The sequence below is a fragment of the Hyperolius riggenbachi genome, chromosome 11 (assembly GCF_040937935.1).
Source record: "Hyperolius riggenbachi isolate aHypRig1 chromosome 11, aHypRig1.pri, whole genome shotgun sequence".
NCBI classification, from domain to species: domain Eukaryota; kingdom Metazoa; phylum Chordata; class Amphibia; order Anura; family Hyperoliidae; genus Hyperolius; species Hyperolius riggenbachi.
Genome location: NC_090656.1, coordinates 252132430 through 252152655, shown reverse-complemented (window position 1 = coordinate 252152655; position 20226 = coordinate 252132430). Strand labels below are relative to the sequence as shown.

The 20226-nt window shown below is 45.7% G+C and overlaps 1 protein-coding gene across 2 annotated transcripts in view; it reads right to left on the bottom strand.

Annotated features, from left to right (window-relative positions):
- Positions 1–11295: 11295 nt before the first annotated feature.
- The window catches only part of ARHGAP1 (Rho GTPase activating protein 1), a 143489-nt gene continuing 134558 nt past the window's right edge, over positions 11296–20226 (bottom strand). For both annotated transcript variants that reach the window (XM_068260095.1, XM_068260096.1), the window contains exon 13: positions 11296–20169. In XM_068260095.1, coding sequence (XP_068116196.1) covers positions 19990–20169 — 180 coding nt within the window. In that variant the 3' untranslated portion in view covers positions 11296–19989. The remainder of the gene's footprint in view (positions 20170–20226) is intronic.

Sequence of the window (20226 nt, the reverse complement as noted above, 5' to 3'; positions counted from 1 at the left end):
TAGCAATCAGTGTGTGACGGCTGGGGTGGGAGGGATGGGGGAGGAGCCTCTTAGTGTAATAGCAATCAGTGTGTGATGGCTGGGGTGGGAGGCATGGAGGAGGGGCCTGTTAGTGTAATGGCAATCAGTGTGTGATGGCTGGGGTGGGAGGGGCCTCTTAGTGTAATAGCAATCAGTGTGTGACGGCTGGGGTGGGAGGGATGGAGAAGGGGCCTCTTAGTGTAATATCAATCAGTGTGTGACAGCTGGGGTGGGAGTGATGGAGGAGGGGCCTCTTAGTGTAATAGCAATCAGTGTGTGACAGCTGGGGTGGGAGGGATGGAGGAGGGACCTCTTAGTGTAATAGCAATCAGTGTGTGACGGCTGGGGTGGGAGGGATGGAGGAGGGGCCTCTTAGTGTAATAGCAATCAGTGTGTGACAGCTGGGGTGGGAGGGATGGAGGAGGGGCCTCTTAGTGTAATAGCAATCAGTGTGTGACGGCTGGGGTGGGAGGGATGGGGAGGGGCCTCTTAGTGTAATAGCAATCAGTGTGTGACGGCTGGGGTGGGAGGGATGGAGGAGGGGCCTCTTAGTCTAATAGCAATCAGTGTGTGACGGCTGGGGTGGGAGGCATGGAGGAGGGGCCTCTTAGTGTAATAGCAATCAGTGTGTGAAGGCTGGGGTGGGAGGGATGGGAGGGGCCTCTTAGTCTAATAGCAATCAGTGTGTGAAGGCTGGGGTGGGAGGGATGGAGGGAGGGGCCTCTTAGTCTAATAGCAATCAGTGTGTGACGGCTGGGGTGGGAGGGATGGGGGAGGGGCCTCTTAGTGTAATAGCAATCAGTGTGTGACGGCTGGGGTGGGAGGGATGGAGGAGGGGCCTCTTAGTGTAATTGCAATCAGTGTGTGACGGCTGGGGTGGGAGGGATGGAGGAGGGGCCTCTTAGTGTAATAGCAATCAGTGTGTGACGGCTGGGGTGGGAGGGATGGGGGAGGAGCCTCTTAGTGTAATAGCAATCAGTATGTGATGGCTGGGGTGGGAGGGATGGAGGGGCCTCTTAGTGTAATAGCAATCAGTGTGTGATGGCTGGGGTGGGAGGGATGGAGGAGGGGCCTCTTAGTGTAATAGCAATCAGTGTGTGACAGCTGGGGTGGGAGGGATGGAGGAGGGGCCTCTTAGTGTAATAGCAATCAGTGTGTGACGGGTGGGAGGGATGGAGGAGGGGCCTCAGTGTAATAGCAATCAGTGTGTGACGGCTGGGGTGGGATGGATGGAGGGGCCTCTTAGTCTAATAGCAATCAGTGTGTGACAGCTGGGGTGGGAGGGATGGAGGGAGGGGCCTCTTAGTCTAATAGCAATCAGTGTGTGACGGCTGGGGTGGGAGGGATGGGGGAGGAGCCTCTTAGTGTAATAGCAATCAGTGTGTGATGGCTGGGGTGGGAGGCATGGAGGAGGGGCCTGTTAGTGTAATGGCAATCAGTGTGTGATGGCTGGGGTGGGAGGGGCCTCTTAGTGTAATAGCAATCAGTGTGTGACGGCTGGGGTGGGAGGGATGGAGAAGGGGCCTCTTAGTGTAATATCAATCAGTGTGTGACAGCTGGGGTGGGAGTGATGGAGGAGGGGCCTCTTAGTGTAATAGCAATCAGTGTGTGACAGCTGGGGTGGGAGGGATGGAGGAGGGACCTCTTAGTGTAATAGCAATCAGTGTGTGACGGCTGGGGTGGGAGGGATGGAGGAGGGACCTCTTAGTGTAATAGCAATCAGTGTGTGACGGCTGGGGTGGGAGGGATGGAGGAGGGGCCTCTTAGTGTAATAGCAATCAGTGTGTGACAGCTGGGGTGGGAGGGATGGAGGAGGGGCCTCTTAGTGTAATAGCAATCAGTGTGTGACGGCTGGGGTGGGAGGGATGGGGAGGGGCCTCTTAGTGTAATAGCAATCAGTGTGTGACGGCTGGGGTGGGAGGGATGGAGGAGGGGCCTCTTAGTCTAATAGCAATCAGTGTGTGACGGCTGGGGTGGGAGGCATGGAGGAGGGGCCTCTTAGTGTAATAGCAATCAGTGTGTGAAGGCTGGGGTGGGAGGGATGGGAGAGGCCTCTTAGTCTAATAGCAATCAGTGTGTGAAGGCTGGGGTGGGAGGGATGGAGGGAGGGGCCTCTTAGTCTAATAGCAATCAGTGTGTGACGGCTGGGGTGGGAGGGATGGGGGAGGGGCCTCTTAGTGTAATAGCAATCAGTGTGTGACGGCTGGGGTGGGAGGGATGGAGGAGGGGCCTCTTAGTGTAATTGCAATCAGTGTGTGACGGCTGGGGTGGGAGGGATGGAGGAGGGGCCTCTTAGTGTAATAGCAATCAGTGTGTGACGGCTGGGGTGGGAGGGATGGGGAGGGGCCTCTTAGTGTAATAGCAGTCAGTGTGTGACGGCTGGGGTGGGAGGGATGGAGGAGGGGCCTCTTAGTGTAATAGCAATCAGTGTGTGACAGCTGGGGTGGGAGGGATGGAGGAGGAGCCTCTTAGTGTAATAGCAATCAGTGTGTGACGGCTGGGGTGGGAGGGATGGAGGGGCCTCTTAGTGTAATAGCAATCAGTGTGTGACAGCTGGGGTGGGAGGGATGGAGGAGGGGCCTCTTAGTGTAATTGCAATCAGTGTGTGACGGCTGGGGTGGGAGGGATGGAGGAGGGGCCTCTTAGTGTAATAGCAATCAGTGTGTGACGGCTGGGGTGGGAGGGATGGGGAGGGGCCTCTTAGTGTAATAGCAGTCAGTGTGTGACGGCTGGGGTGGGAGGGATGGAGGAGGGGCCTCTTAGTGTAATAGCAATCAGTGTGTGACAGCTGGGGTGGGAGGGATGGAGGAGGAGCCTCTTAGTGTAATAGCAATCAGTGTGTGACGGCTGGGGTGGGAGGGATGGAGGGGCCTCTTAGTGTAATAGCAATCAGTGTGTGACAGCTGGGGTGGGAGGGGCCTCTCAGTGTAATAGCAATCAGTGTGTGAAGGCTGGGGTGGGAGGGATGGAGGGAGGGGCCTCTTAGTGTAATAGCAATCAGTGTGTGACGGCTGGGGTGGGAGGGATGGAGGAGGGGCCTCTTAGTGTAATAGCAATCAGTGTGTGACAGCTGGGGTGGGAGGGATGGAGAGGGGCCTCTTAGTGTAATAGCAATCAGTGTGTGATGGCTGGGGTGGGAGGGATGGAGGAGGGGCCTCTTAGTGTAATAGCAATCAGTGTGTGACGGCTGGGGTGGGAGGGATGGAGGAGGAGCCTCTTAGTGTAATAGCAATCAGTGTGTGATGGCTGGGGTGGGAGGGATGGCGGGGCCTCTTAGTGTAATAGCAATCAGTGTGTGACGGCTGGGGTGGGAGGGATGGGGAGGGGCCTCTTAGTGTAATAGCAGTCAGTGTGTGACGGCTGGGGTGGGAGGGATGGAGGGGCGCACTTTGGTGTCTCAGCCTTGGGTGCTGGAGGACCTTGTCCCGGCTCTGATCCAGAGGCTCGCCCCTTGAGGTAAGTACCCACCAGGGGCACATTTTTCTTACAGGTACACTTTGAGAAAAGGGGGGCAGATGGGAGGGGAATAGCAGGAGGCATTGGTGGGGAAAAAGGATTAAAATTAGATTGCTAGCCTACAGATTACCATTATCGGCAATCTTTAGGTAGATTGCTAATAGAGGTAGCCTTTCCAGTTCCTCCCTCCACTGCTTCAATATAGGTAGCCTCCCTCCAACACCATAGAGCTGGGCAATGACTCACCACAAAGTTCAGCTACTCCTCGATCGCTCCTCGCTGTGCTGCCCCGCGGCATATTTCAGATCAGTGGTGAGGAGATGGCCAGGGGAACGGTGCATAGTGACAGCACCAATACTTCAAATACAGGAAGTGAGCAGTGATGTCACTTCCTATATTTGAAGTATACCTGTCGTCACTGTGCACCGCTGACCTGAGGTCTGAAGTATGTTGCAGGGCAGCACAGCGAGGAGAGATCGAGGGGTAGCCGAACTTTGTGGAGGAAGGATGGGACCAGGACAAGCGGCAGGGGGCAATTAAGTGGCAGGCAAACCTGGTGTGTACCACCTGGCCAACACGCGTACCACAGGTTGAAAAGCCCTGCGCTACAGGATGTCCACAGTGTGGCACACACACCTACCACAGGGCGTACAATGCCACATTACACAGCAGCTTGCAGAGGGGACTCCGCCAAGGTACACAAGAGAGCAGGAAGCCTGCAGTGTCTGTAGCCGGAACACCCATCAGTAATCATCCACCTCCACCCAGAACATTGTGTTTTCCTTCATCGGTGAACTCTGAACCCGGCCCAGCAAATAACCCTCCAGCAGGGCGGTCTGCAGAGCGGCAGATAAATATTATCCTCCACATCAGCTGAGCGGCTCCAGGACAATAGCTGCTTATACAATATAGAACTCTGGTGTAACAGGTTGTCTCTGTTCTGGCACAATCCCCGGAACGTACTGCTCCACCGATCACTGGCTGCAAACACACCTGACACTGTCTGCATCTTACAGGGGAACTCTAACCCAGCATTGATCTGTCGGGTCCGCTCTACTACGTAGGTGCAGGAGACTTGCAGGAGACTTGCGCCTGCGCAGTAGAGCGGCCCGATAGCGATCGGCTATTTCCGCTTATCTCCGAGCGGAGAGCTGATACTGCGCCTGCGCTGGAGCCGGGAAGGTAAATATTTACATCCCTGCTGTTCGGAGGGGCCCAGCGAGACCACCGCGGGACACAGGAGGATGGGGGAATCCTCAATAGGATCCAGAGGCTTCCCCCTACCGAGGTGAGTACCCCCCAGGGGAACTTTTTTTTAGTTACAGGTTTCTAACTGTCACACAGAAATCATTTCTCTTCACTTGATGATTTAGGAAGGTATGAATCCTTTCTTCTGTCCTTAAAGGACACCCAAGGTGACGTGACATGATAAGATAGAAAGGTCACACAAATAACTAGGCTGTGTTCCTTTTTTACTTTCTCTGCCTGAAAGAGTTAAACATCAGATATGTAAGTGGCTGACTCAGTCCTGACAGGAAGTGACTACAGTGTGACCCTCACCGATAAGAAATTCCAACTATAAAACACTTTCCTAGCAGAAAATGGCTTCTGAGAGTAGGAAAGAGATAAAAAGGTTCAATAGTTCATAGATTTTAGCTCTGGCATACTTCAATGAATGTGTCATTGAGCAAAAACAATAAAACAGTTAAAACTTAAAAAGTAGATTTAAACATAAAACTGTGCAACATCTTAAAAAGTCATTTTTGGGAAACGGAAGATAGATACAATTTGTTTATTTTCGCCTCAGGTGTAGCTTTAAATCCTAATTAGCTTTCGGTATATCCATACCCCCAGGTGTAGTTTAAATGTTGGCATGTCAAAGTGAACCTGTCACTACAGACAGCGAGGTGCTAATAATTTGAAGTCAACGCAGCTGCACTTTGAGGGCCCATTCACACTTGATCACAAAACGTTAGCACTTTTGCTAGCGTTTTACTATGGCGATTTTGTGTGATTAACACAAAAAAAAAATCACCATTCACACTTGGCAATTTCCTCGCGATCGCGTTTAGCGCTTCTATAGCACTGAAACGCAATCGCCGGGAAATCACCTGAAAATGGTGCAGGCTATGGGTGTTAGCGTTTTTGGGCGATTTGCAGCGATTAGCGCAAATCACCGAAATAAGAACGGGCCCATAGGGTTTCATTACACTAGCGCTTTCAAAAGGGCTAGCGTTTGAGAGTTTTGCCGAAATCGCCGGCAAACCGACCAAAAGTGTGAATGGGCCAAAAGCTGCATACATTTGTGTAAAACTATTATAACATTTGCCTGGATTTGGAATGGTTTGTATCCCATTTATCGCCGGGTCATGTGACCCTGCAGTTCCTCCAGGCAACGATTAGTTCTGTCAACAGAGTATGCCCTGGTGCACACCGAGCGGTTTTTGAAGCGTTCCGCAAACCGCTGCCGCCTGTGAAAACGCTTGGCTAATGTATCTCTATGGGATGGTGCACACCAGGCGGTTTGCGGTTTTTAGCAAACCGCAAACGTGGGTCCTGCAGCACACTTGCAGTTTGCAGAAGCGTTTCTGCCTCAATGTAAAGTATAGGAAAAGTGCAAACCGCTCTGGAAAAAGCTAGTTCAGAGCGGTTTTCCAGGCGTTTGTTACAGAAGCTGTTCAGTAACAGCTTTACTGTAACAATATGTGTAATCTGCTACATAAAAACGCTGCAAAAACCGCTAGGCATGTTTAGAAAACCTCTCTAAACATGCCTAGAATCGCTCTGAGGGCCCATTCTCACTTGAGCGGGAATCGCGTGATTCCCGCTCAAGGCAAACCGCTACAACATATAACACATGGCAGTGTTCTCACTGCTGCGTTTGCGGTTAGCATGAACCGCAAATGTGTTACATGCAGCGGTTTGCCGGCGATTCGCGTTTAGCGATCGCGATTAGCATGCATAGAATGCTAATCGCTCCAAAACCGCCGCATGTCCAGTGATTTTTCCGTGTTATCACGGGAAAATCACTCCCGCAAAAATCACCGGCGTTTTGCGATTCTTAGATGTGAACGGGCCCTAAAATCTACTTCAAAAACCTCTACGTTTTGCAGATCTGCTAGAGGTTTTTGGTGTGCACTGGGCCTGACACCCTATTCTGAACAAGGCAACTTGTTAAAATGTAGCTGAGCTCTGTTGCAAGGAAAAATGGTCTAAAGTTCACTTTACAAACCTCCTTCCACACATACCTGGCTGGTACATCTGCAGCTCCTTTCCTTAGACAGTCACCTCCTTCACAGTGTTACACATGAAATTGCAGCCGGAAGGCACTAGGTGGTGGCAGAGGAGAGGCTAAACTGCCTGATAAGCAAAACAGGCCCTGCACAGACGCAGCAGATCTGCCAGGCCACAGCAGAACAGCAAATGCCTCTAAGGGCCAGTGAGTGCACACTTAAAAGTGCTCGCGTAATCGCAAACGCTCAGTGGTTTTTGAAGTGATTTTTTCAAGGTGATTCTAGGCACGTGCCTAGCGATTTTCTATTTATAATTATCTATTTTGAGCGTTTTTGTGTAGCATTTTTTTTATGTACAGTACAGCTGCTAGTGTACTGCTTTAACCTCTCTGGCGGTACGCAGTTTCAGATGTTGCGTCCACGGGAGGATTTTTTAAAATAAAATTTGAATAAAGATTCCTGAGCAAAGCCAGACTGAATGCTCAGTGGGGGATTTTATCAGGGCTGATAACAAGCAGGCTGAGCAGTGAAGGATGAAACAGAGAGCAGGGTAGGTGTTTTCTCTAATGTTCCCACTGATATATATGGTAAAATACACAAGGGTGCTTCGTCTCTGGTTCACTTTAAGAAAAATATGCGCTTCACCCAGTAGCAAGATTGTGTTTAGATTGAAGGTGTTAACCTAGATATGCTGGACTTGTAAGATTTAACCACTTCCGCACCACACCTTATTCCCCCTTATGGACCAGAGCAAATTTTCACACATCACGCTACCATTCATTCACCAATAACTTAATTGCTACTTATCACACCAAAATGATCTATACATTTTTTTTCAGCACAAATTAAGCTTTCTTTGGGAAGTACTTTTTGCTAAGAATTATTTCATTTTATATGAGTTTTAAAGGGGATAATAAGAAAAAAATAATTATGGTATTTCTCAGTTTTCAGCCATTATAGTTTTTAAATAAAATAGATAAAACCCACACATTTTATTTGCCCATTTGTCCTGGGTATTAGAATGTTTAAATTGTGTGCCTAGTACAATGTATGATGATAGTTTATTTGGAAATAAAGGTGTTTTTTCCATTGTTTCAGTATAGGTGTTTCAGTATACCATATCAATAATTACAAGCCCTAATTTGCAAAAATAATAGTGATATACCCTTATGACATACTTACTAAAAAGTCCTTAAAGAGAACCAGAGACGAAGAACCCTCATGTATTTTAATATATATATATATCTATCTATCTGTCTCTATATATCTCTCTCTCTCTCTCTATGGGAACATGACCGTAAACACCTACTCTGCTCTCTGTTTCAACCTTCACTGCTCAGCCTGTCTGTTATCAGCTCCAGGGCTGTGGAGTCGGTACAAAAATCCATCGACTCCTCAGTTTAGTATTCCTCCGACTCTTCTAATTTGCATATTACAATCTTGTTGATTGAAAGTATGTAACATGATATTCGTCTCTTAACTGCCAACGCTTAGGAATTTTACAAGACAACTGAAGTGAGAAGGATATGTAGACTGCCATATTTATTCCCTTTAGTCATAGACCAAAACTAGTCTTTGGTAAGAGTGCTTGTAAAAGGTACAGACCGGAACAAAGAACATCTATCAGGCCCTAGGCAATGTAACTGTGGGTACATGTAAGAGTGATGTGCAGGTACTCTGCAGGGGAATAAGGAGATTCTTCCTCTATTACACATTCTTCATGCACAATCTGAACAAGGTTTATGGGTGATAGACAACACCTCTGTGTTCAATGTGCACAACATTCTCAGTGGATTTCCTGCAGCTCTGTGGAGAGTGCATATGTAGAGTATAGTACTACTGTGTAACAAAGTAAACCTGAGACAGATTAAATTCAAGTTTTATACATACCTTGGGCTTCCTCCAGCCCCCTTGAGGCTAATCAGTCCCTCGCTGTCCTCCTCCGCCACCTGGATCTTCTGCTATGAGGCCAGGTACTTGAGCCAGTGAGGCGTAGTGCGCATGCACACACTCCGCCGCCAGGAGCATACTACACCTGTGCAGCACTATTGCGCAGGTGCAGAATGTTCCTGGCTGTGGGAGCGGCATGCGGCCAGACAGCGCTGACTGGCTGAATTACCGGGACTCATAGCAGAAGATCCAGGTGGCGGAGGTGGACAGCGAGGGACTGATTAGCCTGAAGGGGGCTGGAGGAAGCCCCAGGTATGTATAACACTTTTCTTTTAATCCTTCTCAGGTACCATTTAATTCGTAGCCACCAAACCAAATTTTAACAACATATCAAATTATTTGATTTCATGAGCAAAGGCAGTGCATACATTTGCATAAATCAGAATCAGCGCACAATTATTTCCATCTCATTGACCATCTCTGTTAGTGACACGGCTACACTTTAGGCTTTATTCTTACAGCATAGATGTTATTTAGTATATATGAGATTCCTGTGTACACATCATATATACAGTCACAATCAGATATGTATATCTGACTTTAAAAATACGGGGACTGCTTTATTGAAGCAGCACAAGTAACTAATTTTGATTGGTTTATTTCATTTTTGTGAACTAAGCACAGCTATTATTGTATGTATAAATGATTTATGATGACTATTATCTGAGAAATAGAACATTTTATCATATTTTCTATTTTAATTACAGTTTAAATTCATTAGGAGTCGGAGTCGGTGCATTTTTTCCCGACTCCGACTCCACAGCCCTGATCAGCTCAGATAAAATCCCTGACTGAGCATTCAGTCTAGCTTTGCCCTGTAATGATTATAGCTGAGTCAGTGTTCTGTGATGTCTTTCCTGCAATGTATCCTTGTAGCAGGAAAGCAGAGCCACGAGGGGGCAGGCTTGGGCTTGAAAAGACATCAGAGAAGACAGACTCAGCTATAATGATTCCTGAGCAAAACCAGACTGAATGCTCAGTCGGGGATTCGAATCAGAGCTGTTAACAAAAAGACTGAGCAGTGAAGAATGAAACAGAGAGCAGGGTAGGTGTTTTCTCTAATGTTCCCATTGATATATATGATAAAATACATGAGGTGCTTCATCTCTGGTTCTCTTTAACCATTTAAGCCTTCTGGACGTAGAGGCTACGCCCAGAAGGCCATGTGCGCTCCCTTACATGGTGCCTGATCATGGATTCCTTTCCCCGGTAGAAAAAGCGACCGCTTCTCTCGGAAGCCTCGCTTTTTCTGCCTCTTACTTCCCCCTAAGTCCCTCTAAGCGTACATGTTATGCTTAGAGTGATGTAATGTAAACAAACTCAAGGTTGTCATCTTGTGGCCAAAAAGTAAAACTACATCCACATGTAACAAAATAAACAAACACATATTGACATAAAAAAAATTACTATTTACATCCCCCACCCTCCAAAAAATACCCAAATAAAATGTTTAATAAAAAAAAAAAAAAAAACATTACAATAATAAAAAAATGTAAATATTTACCTAAGGGTCTAAACTTTTGAAATATTCATGTAAAGATGAAATATTTCTATTTTTTTATTTTTATTATAAGCTTGTAAATATTGATGGATGTAAAACGTAAAAAATGCACTTTATTTCCAAATAAAATATTGTCGCCATACATTGTGATAGGGACATAACGTTTAAACTTTGTAATACCCGGGACTATTAGGCAAATACAATACGTGAGTTTTAATTATGGAGGCATGTATTATTTTAAAACTAGAATGGCCCGAAAACTGAGAAATAGTGATTTTTTTCTGTTTTTTTTTCTTATTCTTCCTGTTAAAATACATTTACAGTAAAGTGGCTCTTAGCAAAATGTACCACCCAAAGAAAGCCTAATTAGTGGCGGAAAAAACAAGATATAGATCAGTTCATTGTGATAAGTAGTGATAAAGTTATAGGCTAATTAATAGGAGGTGAAAATTGCTCGGATAGTGATCCAATTCATTTTCATAACTTTCTTTTCCTGTAACTTGCCAAAATGTGTCAAGCAAGGGTCTAGTATACAGTGCAGGAGAATATTGATGTGAATGCATCTCAATACTGTTCCTAGCATGTTTTGTATTGATGTGTATAACTGTCAATACCGCTAGGGAGGTTAAAAACAGGAAAGATGACTGCGTCCAACTGAAACCTCATTGTTTTGTATGTACTGTATTTTTATAAGACGCTCCAGACCATAAGACGCACCTGGGTTTAGAGGTCAACAACCAGGGGGAAAAATATATACTAAACTTGGTGCATCCATGGTGAAGGGGCATCTTGTGGATTATGCCCCCTTTATGCCTCATGCCCCCTTATACCTCGTGTCTCCCTGTGTCCTCCTCTGTCCCCCTTGTGTCCCCCTCTGCATGGGCACAATACAGTATCCGACATTGCGAGCGTATCGTCCGGCGTTCACAAGTCAGGAACTCCCCGAATTTGGACTATAAGACGCAGTGACTTTTTTCGCCCACTTTTGGGGGAGAAGATGAGTTTTATAGTCCAGTATATAGTGCAGAAGCGTGAGCTTCAGGTGGGATATTTAGTTACAAATTGGACCTTGGAGTGATCATCATGACGCCATCCCCTCAAATAACACAAATAAAGACACCACCACAAGCACGATTTGTAATTTACAGTTTCATTTTTTTTCTCCTTATACTGAAGTACAAAACGTGAATTTAAAAGCAGAGTAAAATCATACGCAGTGACTTTGCAGGAGTGAAAATCATAAACAGGACATCGAAAACCATTGGCATATACAAGAACTGTCAAAATACAACAAGAAAAATAGAGTCTTGAGTGCAAAACCTCACGACCGATCCACTGGAAACGACTACAAGCCGGTCACATGTTTATCAGTCACGGCAAGCGGCCACTCCCACTGACAGCTCACTTCCTGTCAGCTGACTGCTCAGGAGGTGGAGCTTATGTGAGAGCTCACTTCCTGCCAGCTGACTGATCAGGAGGTGGAGCTTATGTGAGACACAAGATGGCCGCCACCTTCCAGATGCTGAACAAGACTCAGGCCCGGTCATTCGCCAGGTGACAGGGCAGGCTGGGACTTGTAGTTCTTTAGCTTCTGGAGGGCTGTGGGCTGCAGACACACCACCATATAGAAGAGTCACGGCTGAAGCATAACGTAAGGCATGGGCAGACCACACACACATTCCCACAAACAACCATAGAGCTGCGAGCGGCGGCCACAGAGCAAATATACAGAACGCACAACTCTTCTGTGCTTTCACGTTACACGGTAATGTCTTATTACAGGGAACTTGCACTGAGCAGGTCTGGCCGAGGGATAAGAGAAGGTTACCAGCTGCATACTGCCTCCGAAATGCCAACTAGATCACTTCATAACGAGACAAAAAACAATACTTTATTAACCTGAGTATACAAAAATAGGAGGCCCAATAAGAGGCCAAGATAAATTAGGGCCAATGTTAGCCTTACTTAGCACTAGGACAAAGCTCACAGGACACCTGAAGTGAGAGGGATATATATGAAGGCTGACATATTTATTTCCTTTTAAACAATTCCAGTTGCCTGGCTGTCCTTCTCTTTATACTCCTAGCCATAGCCCCTGAACAAGCATGCATCAGATCAGATTTTTCTTACAAAAATAAGATTAGCTGCATGCTTGTTTCAGGTGGGGGGTTCAGACACTAATTCAGTTAAATAGATCAGCAGGGCTGCGAAGCAACAGGTATTGTTTACAAGTAATGAAATATGGCAGCTTCCATGTACCTCTCACTTCAAGGGGAACCTGACACCTCCATTTAGCAGGGAACCGGTTTGGAGCACTGACTTGGCGTGATGATGTAGGTATTTGCCCCACGAAACACATGGGCAAAGTGCGGAATCACAATATATCACGGCTTCTCATTGGGAGGAAAGACCGACTAATACAATTTTTTTTTAAAGTGTTTTAACATTTTTAAGATCTGTGGAGATCTGTTGATAGGATTTTATGTCCAGCAAAATGTACATGTAATAAGGAAGGAGCGGCAGTGGCAGGATCAGGTGTTCAACACATCAGTTACTGGAAGATGCAGAATTTCATGGGATTAAAGGAGAACTCCAGCTACAATGTTCCTTACCCACACACCTCAGTGTGGCGATTGGCAGCTCCTGTGTCTGGGCCTGAAGTCTGGAGAGACTTCTGTATGAGACTCTGATCACTTCTGCACCCTCCAGCCACCAGAGGTCACACTTCTGAATAAAAGGCTTCTGTTCTGTTTAGGAATAATAGTCAGTCTGCCATCTGCTGGCCAGAAGGAGCAGGAGCATTACCAGCGTTCTCTCTAGGCCACCGTACTGTAGCTGTAAATTCTTGCACTGGTGGAGGGAAGAAGAAAAATGGGCAATTATCCCCAACTGACCAGAAAATCTGCCCTGCTATTTAAAGCTGCAGCGAGAGGGATATGGAGGCTGCCATATGTATTTCATTTTAAGCAATACTAATTGCCTGGCAGCCCTGCTGATTCATAGCCCCTGAACAAGCATGCAGCAGATCAGGTGTATCTGCCATTATTGTCCGATCTGACAAGATTAGCTGCATGCTTGTTTCTGGTGTTATTCAGACACGACTGCAGCCAAATAGACCAGCAGGGCTGCCAGGCAACTAGTATTTTTTAACAGGAAATAAAAAGGACAGCTTCCAAATTCTTCTCACTTCAATTGTCCTTTATAATGAGCGTCTGTTTATAACTCCCTGTCTGTGATTGGTTTACTTTAATGATCCCTTGTGTAGATATGAGAATGGCTGAACTGAAGGAAACTTGCTCTGCCCAAAGCCACCAATTGGAATTCTTTAAATCAGCTAATGAAGCACCCATCCCCCTCTAAGGTTTATCTCTCTAACATACGCTCTCCTGAAACAATCACTTCAATTTGCCATGTCTGTCTTATCGGCCTGCTGATTGGACAGACTTCCACAAGTGAAATCACGTAGGTGTTACTATCCAATCAGGAGGCAGCTGCAAATGAGCCAAGGATTTTGATTGGCTACCCTGAGCAACCTCTCCCATTTTGCTACCGATCTCTTTATGGCTTTATAAAGCAATCCTCTGTGTGTTCCGCACTCACAAACATTAAGAGACTTAAGGTGGCCACACACGATACAATAAAATGATCTGATTTTACAGTAATTCGATAAAAACGATCGTATCTCTCGAAAAAATCGAAAGCTTTTTTTTCATTCGACTGAAAAATCCGATCGGATTTCTATTTTTTTTCGATTTAAATCGATCCGGAATGCCAGATATTTCTCTTCAATTTCTACTAAAGATTGTATGGTGTGTGTTGGATTGTTAATTTATTAATATGCACACCCTAGCAATTTTCTCTGGGTTTCCAATCATTTTTATCATAATTGGGGACAAAATTGAACACAGGTGTGTGGTACATTGGTCATATTTTTGAAATGTTACAGTCAGTCAGAAAAATTGCTTGCAATTCCTAAATTGAACAGATATTTAAAAAATTGTATAGTGTGTGGCCACCTTAATCCTGGCCAGAGCATGAGGAAAGTCACACGATTCAGGCTTATCCTGGGCAGGCTATAGAGTACTGTGAGACTGGAGTAAGAACCCTAAAATAGTCCTTAATGTCACCCCTCCACCTTAAAAGTACCAAACATATGAGATTTTAACAGTTCACATTCATTATAATGGCAGAGGGAGTAAGTCACCAGCACTGTACTCTATAGCGCCCCCTATGGCACACAAAACATAATGTGCTATATAGCACTAGCTCTGGCTAAAATCCTACATAGTGATATAGGGGGTCTGATTGACTACAATATCCCCAGGTCAAAGGTCAGGAGCCCGAAATGATTCTGCAAAAGATGGTCTGGATCAATAGACTAATATCATTGCCTGGGTCATATCAGATCACAGAAAAGGTAGTGACTTAGTGGTGCACACAGGCACAAACACAAAGCAATAACATGTTAAAGTGTATGAATGGTCTTCCAAGGTCTTATACACATCTGCTTTCTCCACAATCAGCACAAATCATGTAGTTCACATTTCAAGACATAAATAATAGCGGAGTACCTTTTGCAGACCGTAAATTGCTAGTCATATGGTCTGTGTGCCCGTTACCAAAACCCCTTCATATCAGCTCAGTGGGAGTGTCTTCAATTGCCTCCCTCAGCCTTGTGGCCTGGTTTGTGCACTCTACCTATGCTGGTGTCCCAAGGTGGGAGAGAAGTAAAACTCCGTCTCCTGTATGTAAAGCACAGCCCAATGGAGGGTGGGGCTAAAGGGGGAGGAGTCTGCTTCAGACCTCCTTTTTCAACAGTTATGGATCTAATTAAATCACTCAAAACCCCCAAAACAGGCTGCTGGATATGGCCTAATCAGATTCAACGGTGCACAGTCTTATTTGGTATTATTAGTATTGTCTTATTAGTGACATGACAAAGTGTATTCTGTAAAGCCCTGTGGAAGATGTTGGCGCTACATAAATACTGAATAATAATAATAATTTCTGTATACGAAGATCTAATGAGGTGCTCCTGAATTTAGAAAACTTTATTGACACAATACAACTGCAGTCAACACACACCTGCCATTTCCCCAAACTTTCAGCAACACAAACAATGATGTGACACATGGCCCAGGTGAGGGGGTGGTTGTGCACTTCTGCTAGATTAAAGGGTTTTCAGGATATACTATAATCTACTAAGGAAACGTAACAGATCAAGCTCAGTTTTTACACTGTACTGTGTTTCAGGAGAAGCACACCTTGAGACAGGGTAAGCTGTCTCTGACACAGGTGTAAGTCGTATCTTTGTGGTAGAACAAGCTCCCCAAGACAGGAGGAGCTGTCCAGAAAACCACAACTCTGAGGTATCAAGATGCATCCTACACCTGTTTCCAGAGACATCAACGCTAAGAAAACTCTACAGCTGGCTAATACCATGGAAAGAGATTTCCTGGCAGCAGATAACGATCTCCCGACTAATGAGGAAAGAGTAGGGATCGCTTTAACATAATACACTGAAGAGACGGTGGAATGTTGCCAAATCATGTATTTACCAACGATAGAAAAGCTGCGACATCCAGCCTGGAATCTGACAACCCCTGTACTGGACCAAAATACAAAAGCGCAAATAAAGTCAAGAAACGAAAATAAAACTTCAGCCACAACATATCTATTTCAGATATTTAATCCGCTGCACCTTTTATAGAATACAATATAATATATAATAACTCCTAACATGTTGCAGTATTTGGCAAACTCGGGAGAACAGATTAAGGAGCGATTCTGTTCTAGCAGCTGTGTATGAAGGAGCAGACATTGCCCCGCCCTCACTTATACTCCCTGCAGTTCAAGCCCTCATTGTAAATATCGGACCGCCCCTCCTCCAGTCCGGTTCAGGGCTACATGACAAACACAGCAAATGAGATAAGCTGCACTTTGGCCACAACTATTATATTGTGAGCAGAAAGCAAATATGCGTTTTCCTGCCTATGTGCTGAGAAAAGTGCCCCAACTTTATAAGCCCCCCCGCCCCCAATAGGGTTATTTCCCTAATTTTCCACCAACTAATGGCTGGTTTAACTCCAACGTGGAGGTAATCTATAAAATGCTCAGCAGGCATAGCTCATCACTGGTATAGGTCAATGTTCCAGACATATAGCACCTCCTGGCATAAAAGAGGACAGATAAAGGGGTGGGGCAGGCACAAGATTTTCAAGTAAAGGCATTGAAAGAAATTTACTAATTTTTACTAATGTTTGGAAGAACTTTTTAAAGTGAAAATAAAGGCTTCCTCCCCAGAAAGGGTTCCACGGGTCTACAATAGAGGTGGGCATAGGGAAGGAGATGACGGTAAAACTGGGGTAATCTGCAGAAGTTGTGCAATTTAGTCCCCTGTTCCTAATATCATGGGATTGTACCAGTTTTACCATCTTCTCTACTTACATCTTTGGTCTTCTGTCCTCACTTTCCTACCTTCTCAGATACCTTCTAACAATCAACTAACAGCGGTGAAGATCCTCCAGCTGTGTATGCTGATGTGTCTTATACATTCCAACCCTTCTGGCGGGCTAAAGTGAGCTCTAGGAGCCTTGATCATGAGGGCTGATTCCTTTTTATAGTTCTTAGACTGAGGAGGTTCCAGGGTGGTGGATAGAGGGCAATGGGAGCAGAAGACCTCATGCGGCCCAAGGGGAGAAGACACCTGCTTATAGAAGAAGAGAAGGACTGGAGAACAGAGAACAAATGCTTTACTGTTCCCCCTAGAGCTTCATTTTAAGTTTTACGTTGAGAGAAAAGCTTTAAACTCGTGGGAGGCCACATCACACTGTTACGTTGTAGCCTGAACCAATCAGACACAACCACTAAGGAGAAAAGTCTTGTTCACAGTTGAATTTTGTACCGCTGAAACAATTGAGGTTTGGGGAACGAAACGGCCAAAAGTCATCCAGAAAAAAAAATGGTTGACTTATTTAAAATGGCCCATGAAGCAAACATTAAGCCTGGAGTGTGAGGTTACAAACACAAGAGCTTCAAGCTCCAGGCCTTCAGCTCTTGGGTGGTTTAAAGGAAGAAAAAAATCCTTCCTCTGGGTTCTCCTGTCCCCCATACAAGAAAATGACCCAAAACATCCTGTCGAGGCATAGAAACAAAGAGAACCTGTTTACCGTTGGACCTTAAATGTACCTGCAATGACATATGTGGTTACCAGACTTCCCAGTATTATCAGAAATTGAATGTTTCCGTTTTCTACCATCGTTTCTGCTGCCACGCCCACCTCAGACTTCCGCCGCTGAAATTTTTGGCTACATATGATAGTGCAAAAGTTGCCTCCATACGAGACCTCTTTTTTATTTTTTTAACTGATCCAATATAAAGTGCATCATTTATACAGCAGGGATAATCTTATTCTGCTCTTGCATTCTATCTCTTGAGCTAGCCATACACACATCGATTTTTCCATTTAATTCCAGCAGATTTGATTACTCAGATCTAATCTTTCAGAAATATGTTCGCCCCAACATGTACGATCTATTGATTTTTGATCGATTTAGACCTAGAAATCCATAGAAACGATCAGACAGGAAATTTTCAGGTCAAGGGCCAATCGCACTGCATCGCATCGAACAGTCCAACACTGTGCTTCAATCGATTTTCAATACATTTCCTGCTGGAATCTAATCAATATCAATGTACTGTGGCATGTATGGTTGGAATCGATCACTCTCGGATTCTGATCGGAGAAAGGCTGACCATTTTGTCATATTGGGTGGCCATCTACAAGTGTGTGGCTGGCCTTACCCATCAGCCTACAGTTCTGTCATCTCAGACATGCCTGAGGTCTTCAGGTATACACTACTATGGACATGCCTAGCAGAGACCAGAAATGGACAGGTGTCAGACATGCCTAGCAGAGCCCAGAAATGGGCAGGTGTCAGACATGCCTAGCAGAGCCCACAAATGGACAGGTGTCAGATCTGCCTCGCAGAGCCCAGAAATGGACAGGTGTCAGACATGCCTAGCAGAGCCCACAAATGGACAAGTGTCAGATCTGCTTCGCAGAGCCCAGAAATAGAAAGGTGTCAGAAATGGCTTGCAGAACCCAGAAAAAGGACAAAGTTGTCAGAATGCAGTAGGATGAATTGCTCTTGTGCTTCAGAAGTAAGAAAATGGGAATAATAAATGCAATAAAGAGAGAGAAGTGGGGGTGGAGATACGCCCAGCAAAGGGAAAGATGGCCTTTGCAAATCAGATCCATATAACAGATGAGAAATGCAGACAGAAGAGGCATTAGAAGTCTTAGTTCTGGGGAGGAGCGGAGAATTCACCTTGCAGACCAGTCTTCTTTGTTCAGGAAGCGTAAATGGCAGCTAGCAAATCAAAATCACTAGCCGATATTAATTTAGCTAGCCGATATGCCAATTAATCAGATGCCACCTGATTGGCAGCTTTGCCGTCTTAGGTGTTGGTTTCACTTCCTTGGTAAGGGAAACTTGCACGACAGGTGAATTTTACACTTAACCTCCTTCAGATATGAGCAGACCCTCACGGGCTGGATGACGGGGGACGTCTGCAGTGGGCAAAGGGAGCAGAACTGTTGATAAGTGCGTGATTGCAGCTACACTTTAAGATTTGATTTTAAGATTTGTCCGACCCTTCCTCCATCATTTTGCCACTCACAGTGGCCTACTGTCATCATCTCTAATCAGGTTATACCGGTGACAGAATCCATGGGAACCAGACCAGTGACAGTTGTCCAATGGTAGATAGGGGTGGGGACAATTTCTAGACTTAGGCCCAAGTCATAAGCTATGTACACACGCAATACAAAAGTTGGTGGAAATGCCGACCCTTGTCACAAAAAATGTCACCGAATGACGGCGATCAACAGATATTGGGTATTTTGCTTTATTTATCTGGATGAACTGCGCAGATATCATGCAGTCAGCTATGTGTGTACAATGTCGTTTGAGATGCATTGCGCACTAGTGTTAAGTCGCTTCTGCACGCAGTTTTTAAATGAGTTGCTCATTTGCAACATTGGAGTGCGGACAATGGCGTTGGGCAAAACACCTAACTTATCTTTGCCGCTGGTAAATTAGTTTCCGTGGCGTTGGTCGTTTGTGGCGATTTTTGTATACTGTGTGCACGGACCTTTACTCTATAAACGGTTGGGCACATATTCAGTTAAGATAAAACTGCAGGAAGAGTAACGTCAATGTGAGTCATAATCTCAGCCTCCATATCTTTCACACTCTCCTTTCACATAACACATTCTCCGACAGGTCAGCCCCATAAACTTCATCTAACATATGGGCGAAAATGTGCTTTGGCTAAAAGTGTAACGTGCAGTTCTCACCAGATAATGGCTACTGGAATAGGATTTGCTTCCATGGCAACTCATGGTTGTCTGTGACTTTTTTTTTTTAAACGTATAAACAAGCTTAACTGCTTAAAACTGTAAGTACAACTGTGGAAACGAGGATGATGGGACAGAAAGTTCCCATCGAACAATCATGAGGTTTTTATGTCACAACACACCACCGGACACCCAACACAACCATCACACAAAAGAGCGCTCTGCCTGCCAGAGGCATCAGCTGTCACCAAAGGTCACACATTGGACAGACACGTGGGTGGGTCTAGCTAGAAGGGTCTTTGTGTGCTGTCGTCTGAGTTGGAGATCCCAGCTCCAACATGTCACGCAGAGGTATTCACGTACACAAGGGCGCACAGGAGAACAGGACAGTGCGGCGGCGGCGGGAGAGGGGGGCTGTGCGGCGTTGGGTTGGCAGTGGTGGAGCGTTGCAGTGACAACATTCTGGATTACAGCAGACGCTCTTCAAACAGCTCCCTCTGCTTGTCCAGCAAGAACTTAGTGAAGGTGTTGATGGGATTAATGGCTTTTAAGGTCATGGCCACGTCTTTGGCCCACAGGAAGTTTGGCCCGAAGCACACCGCCAGATTAGTGTTGGTCATCTTATTTTCAGAGCTGTGAGCAGATACCTGGAAAAGAGAGAATCGGGAAGTGCTGATTTACTCGTATTTCTCCTTCAAGGAAGG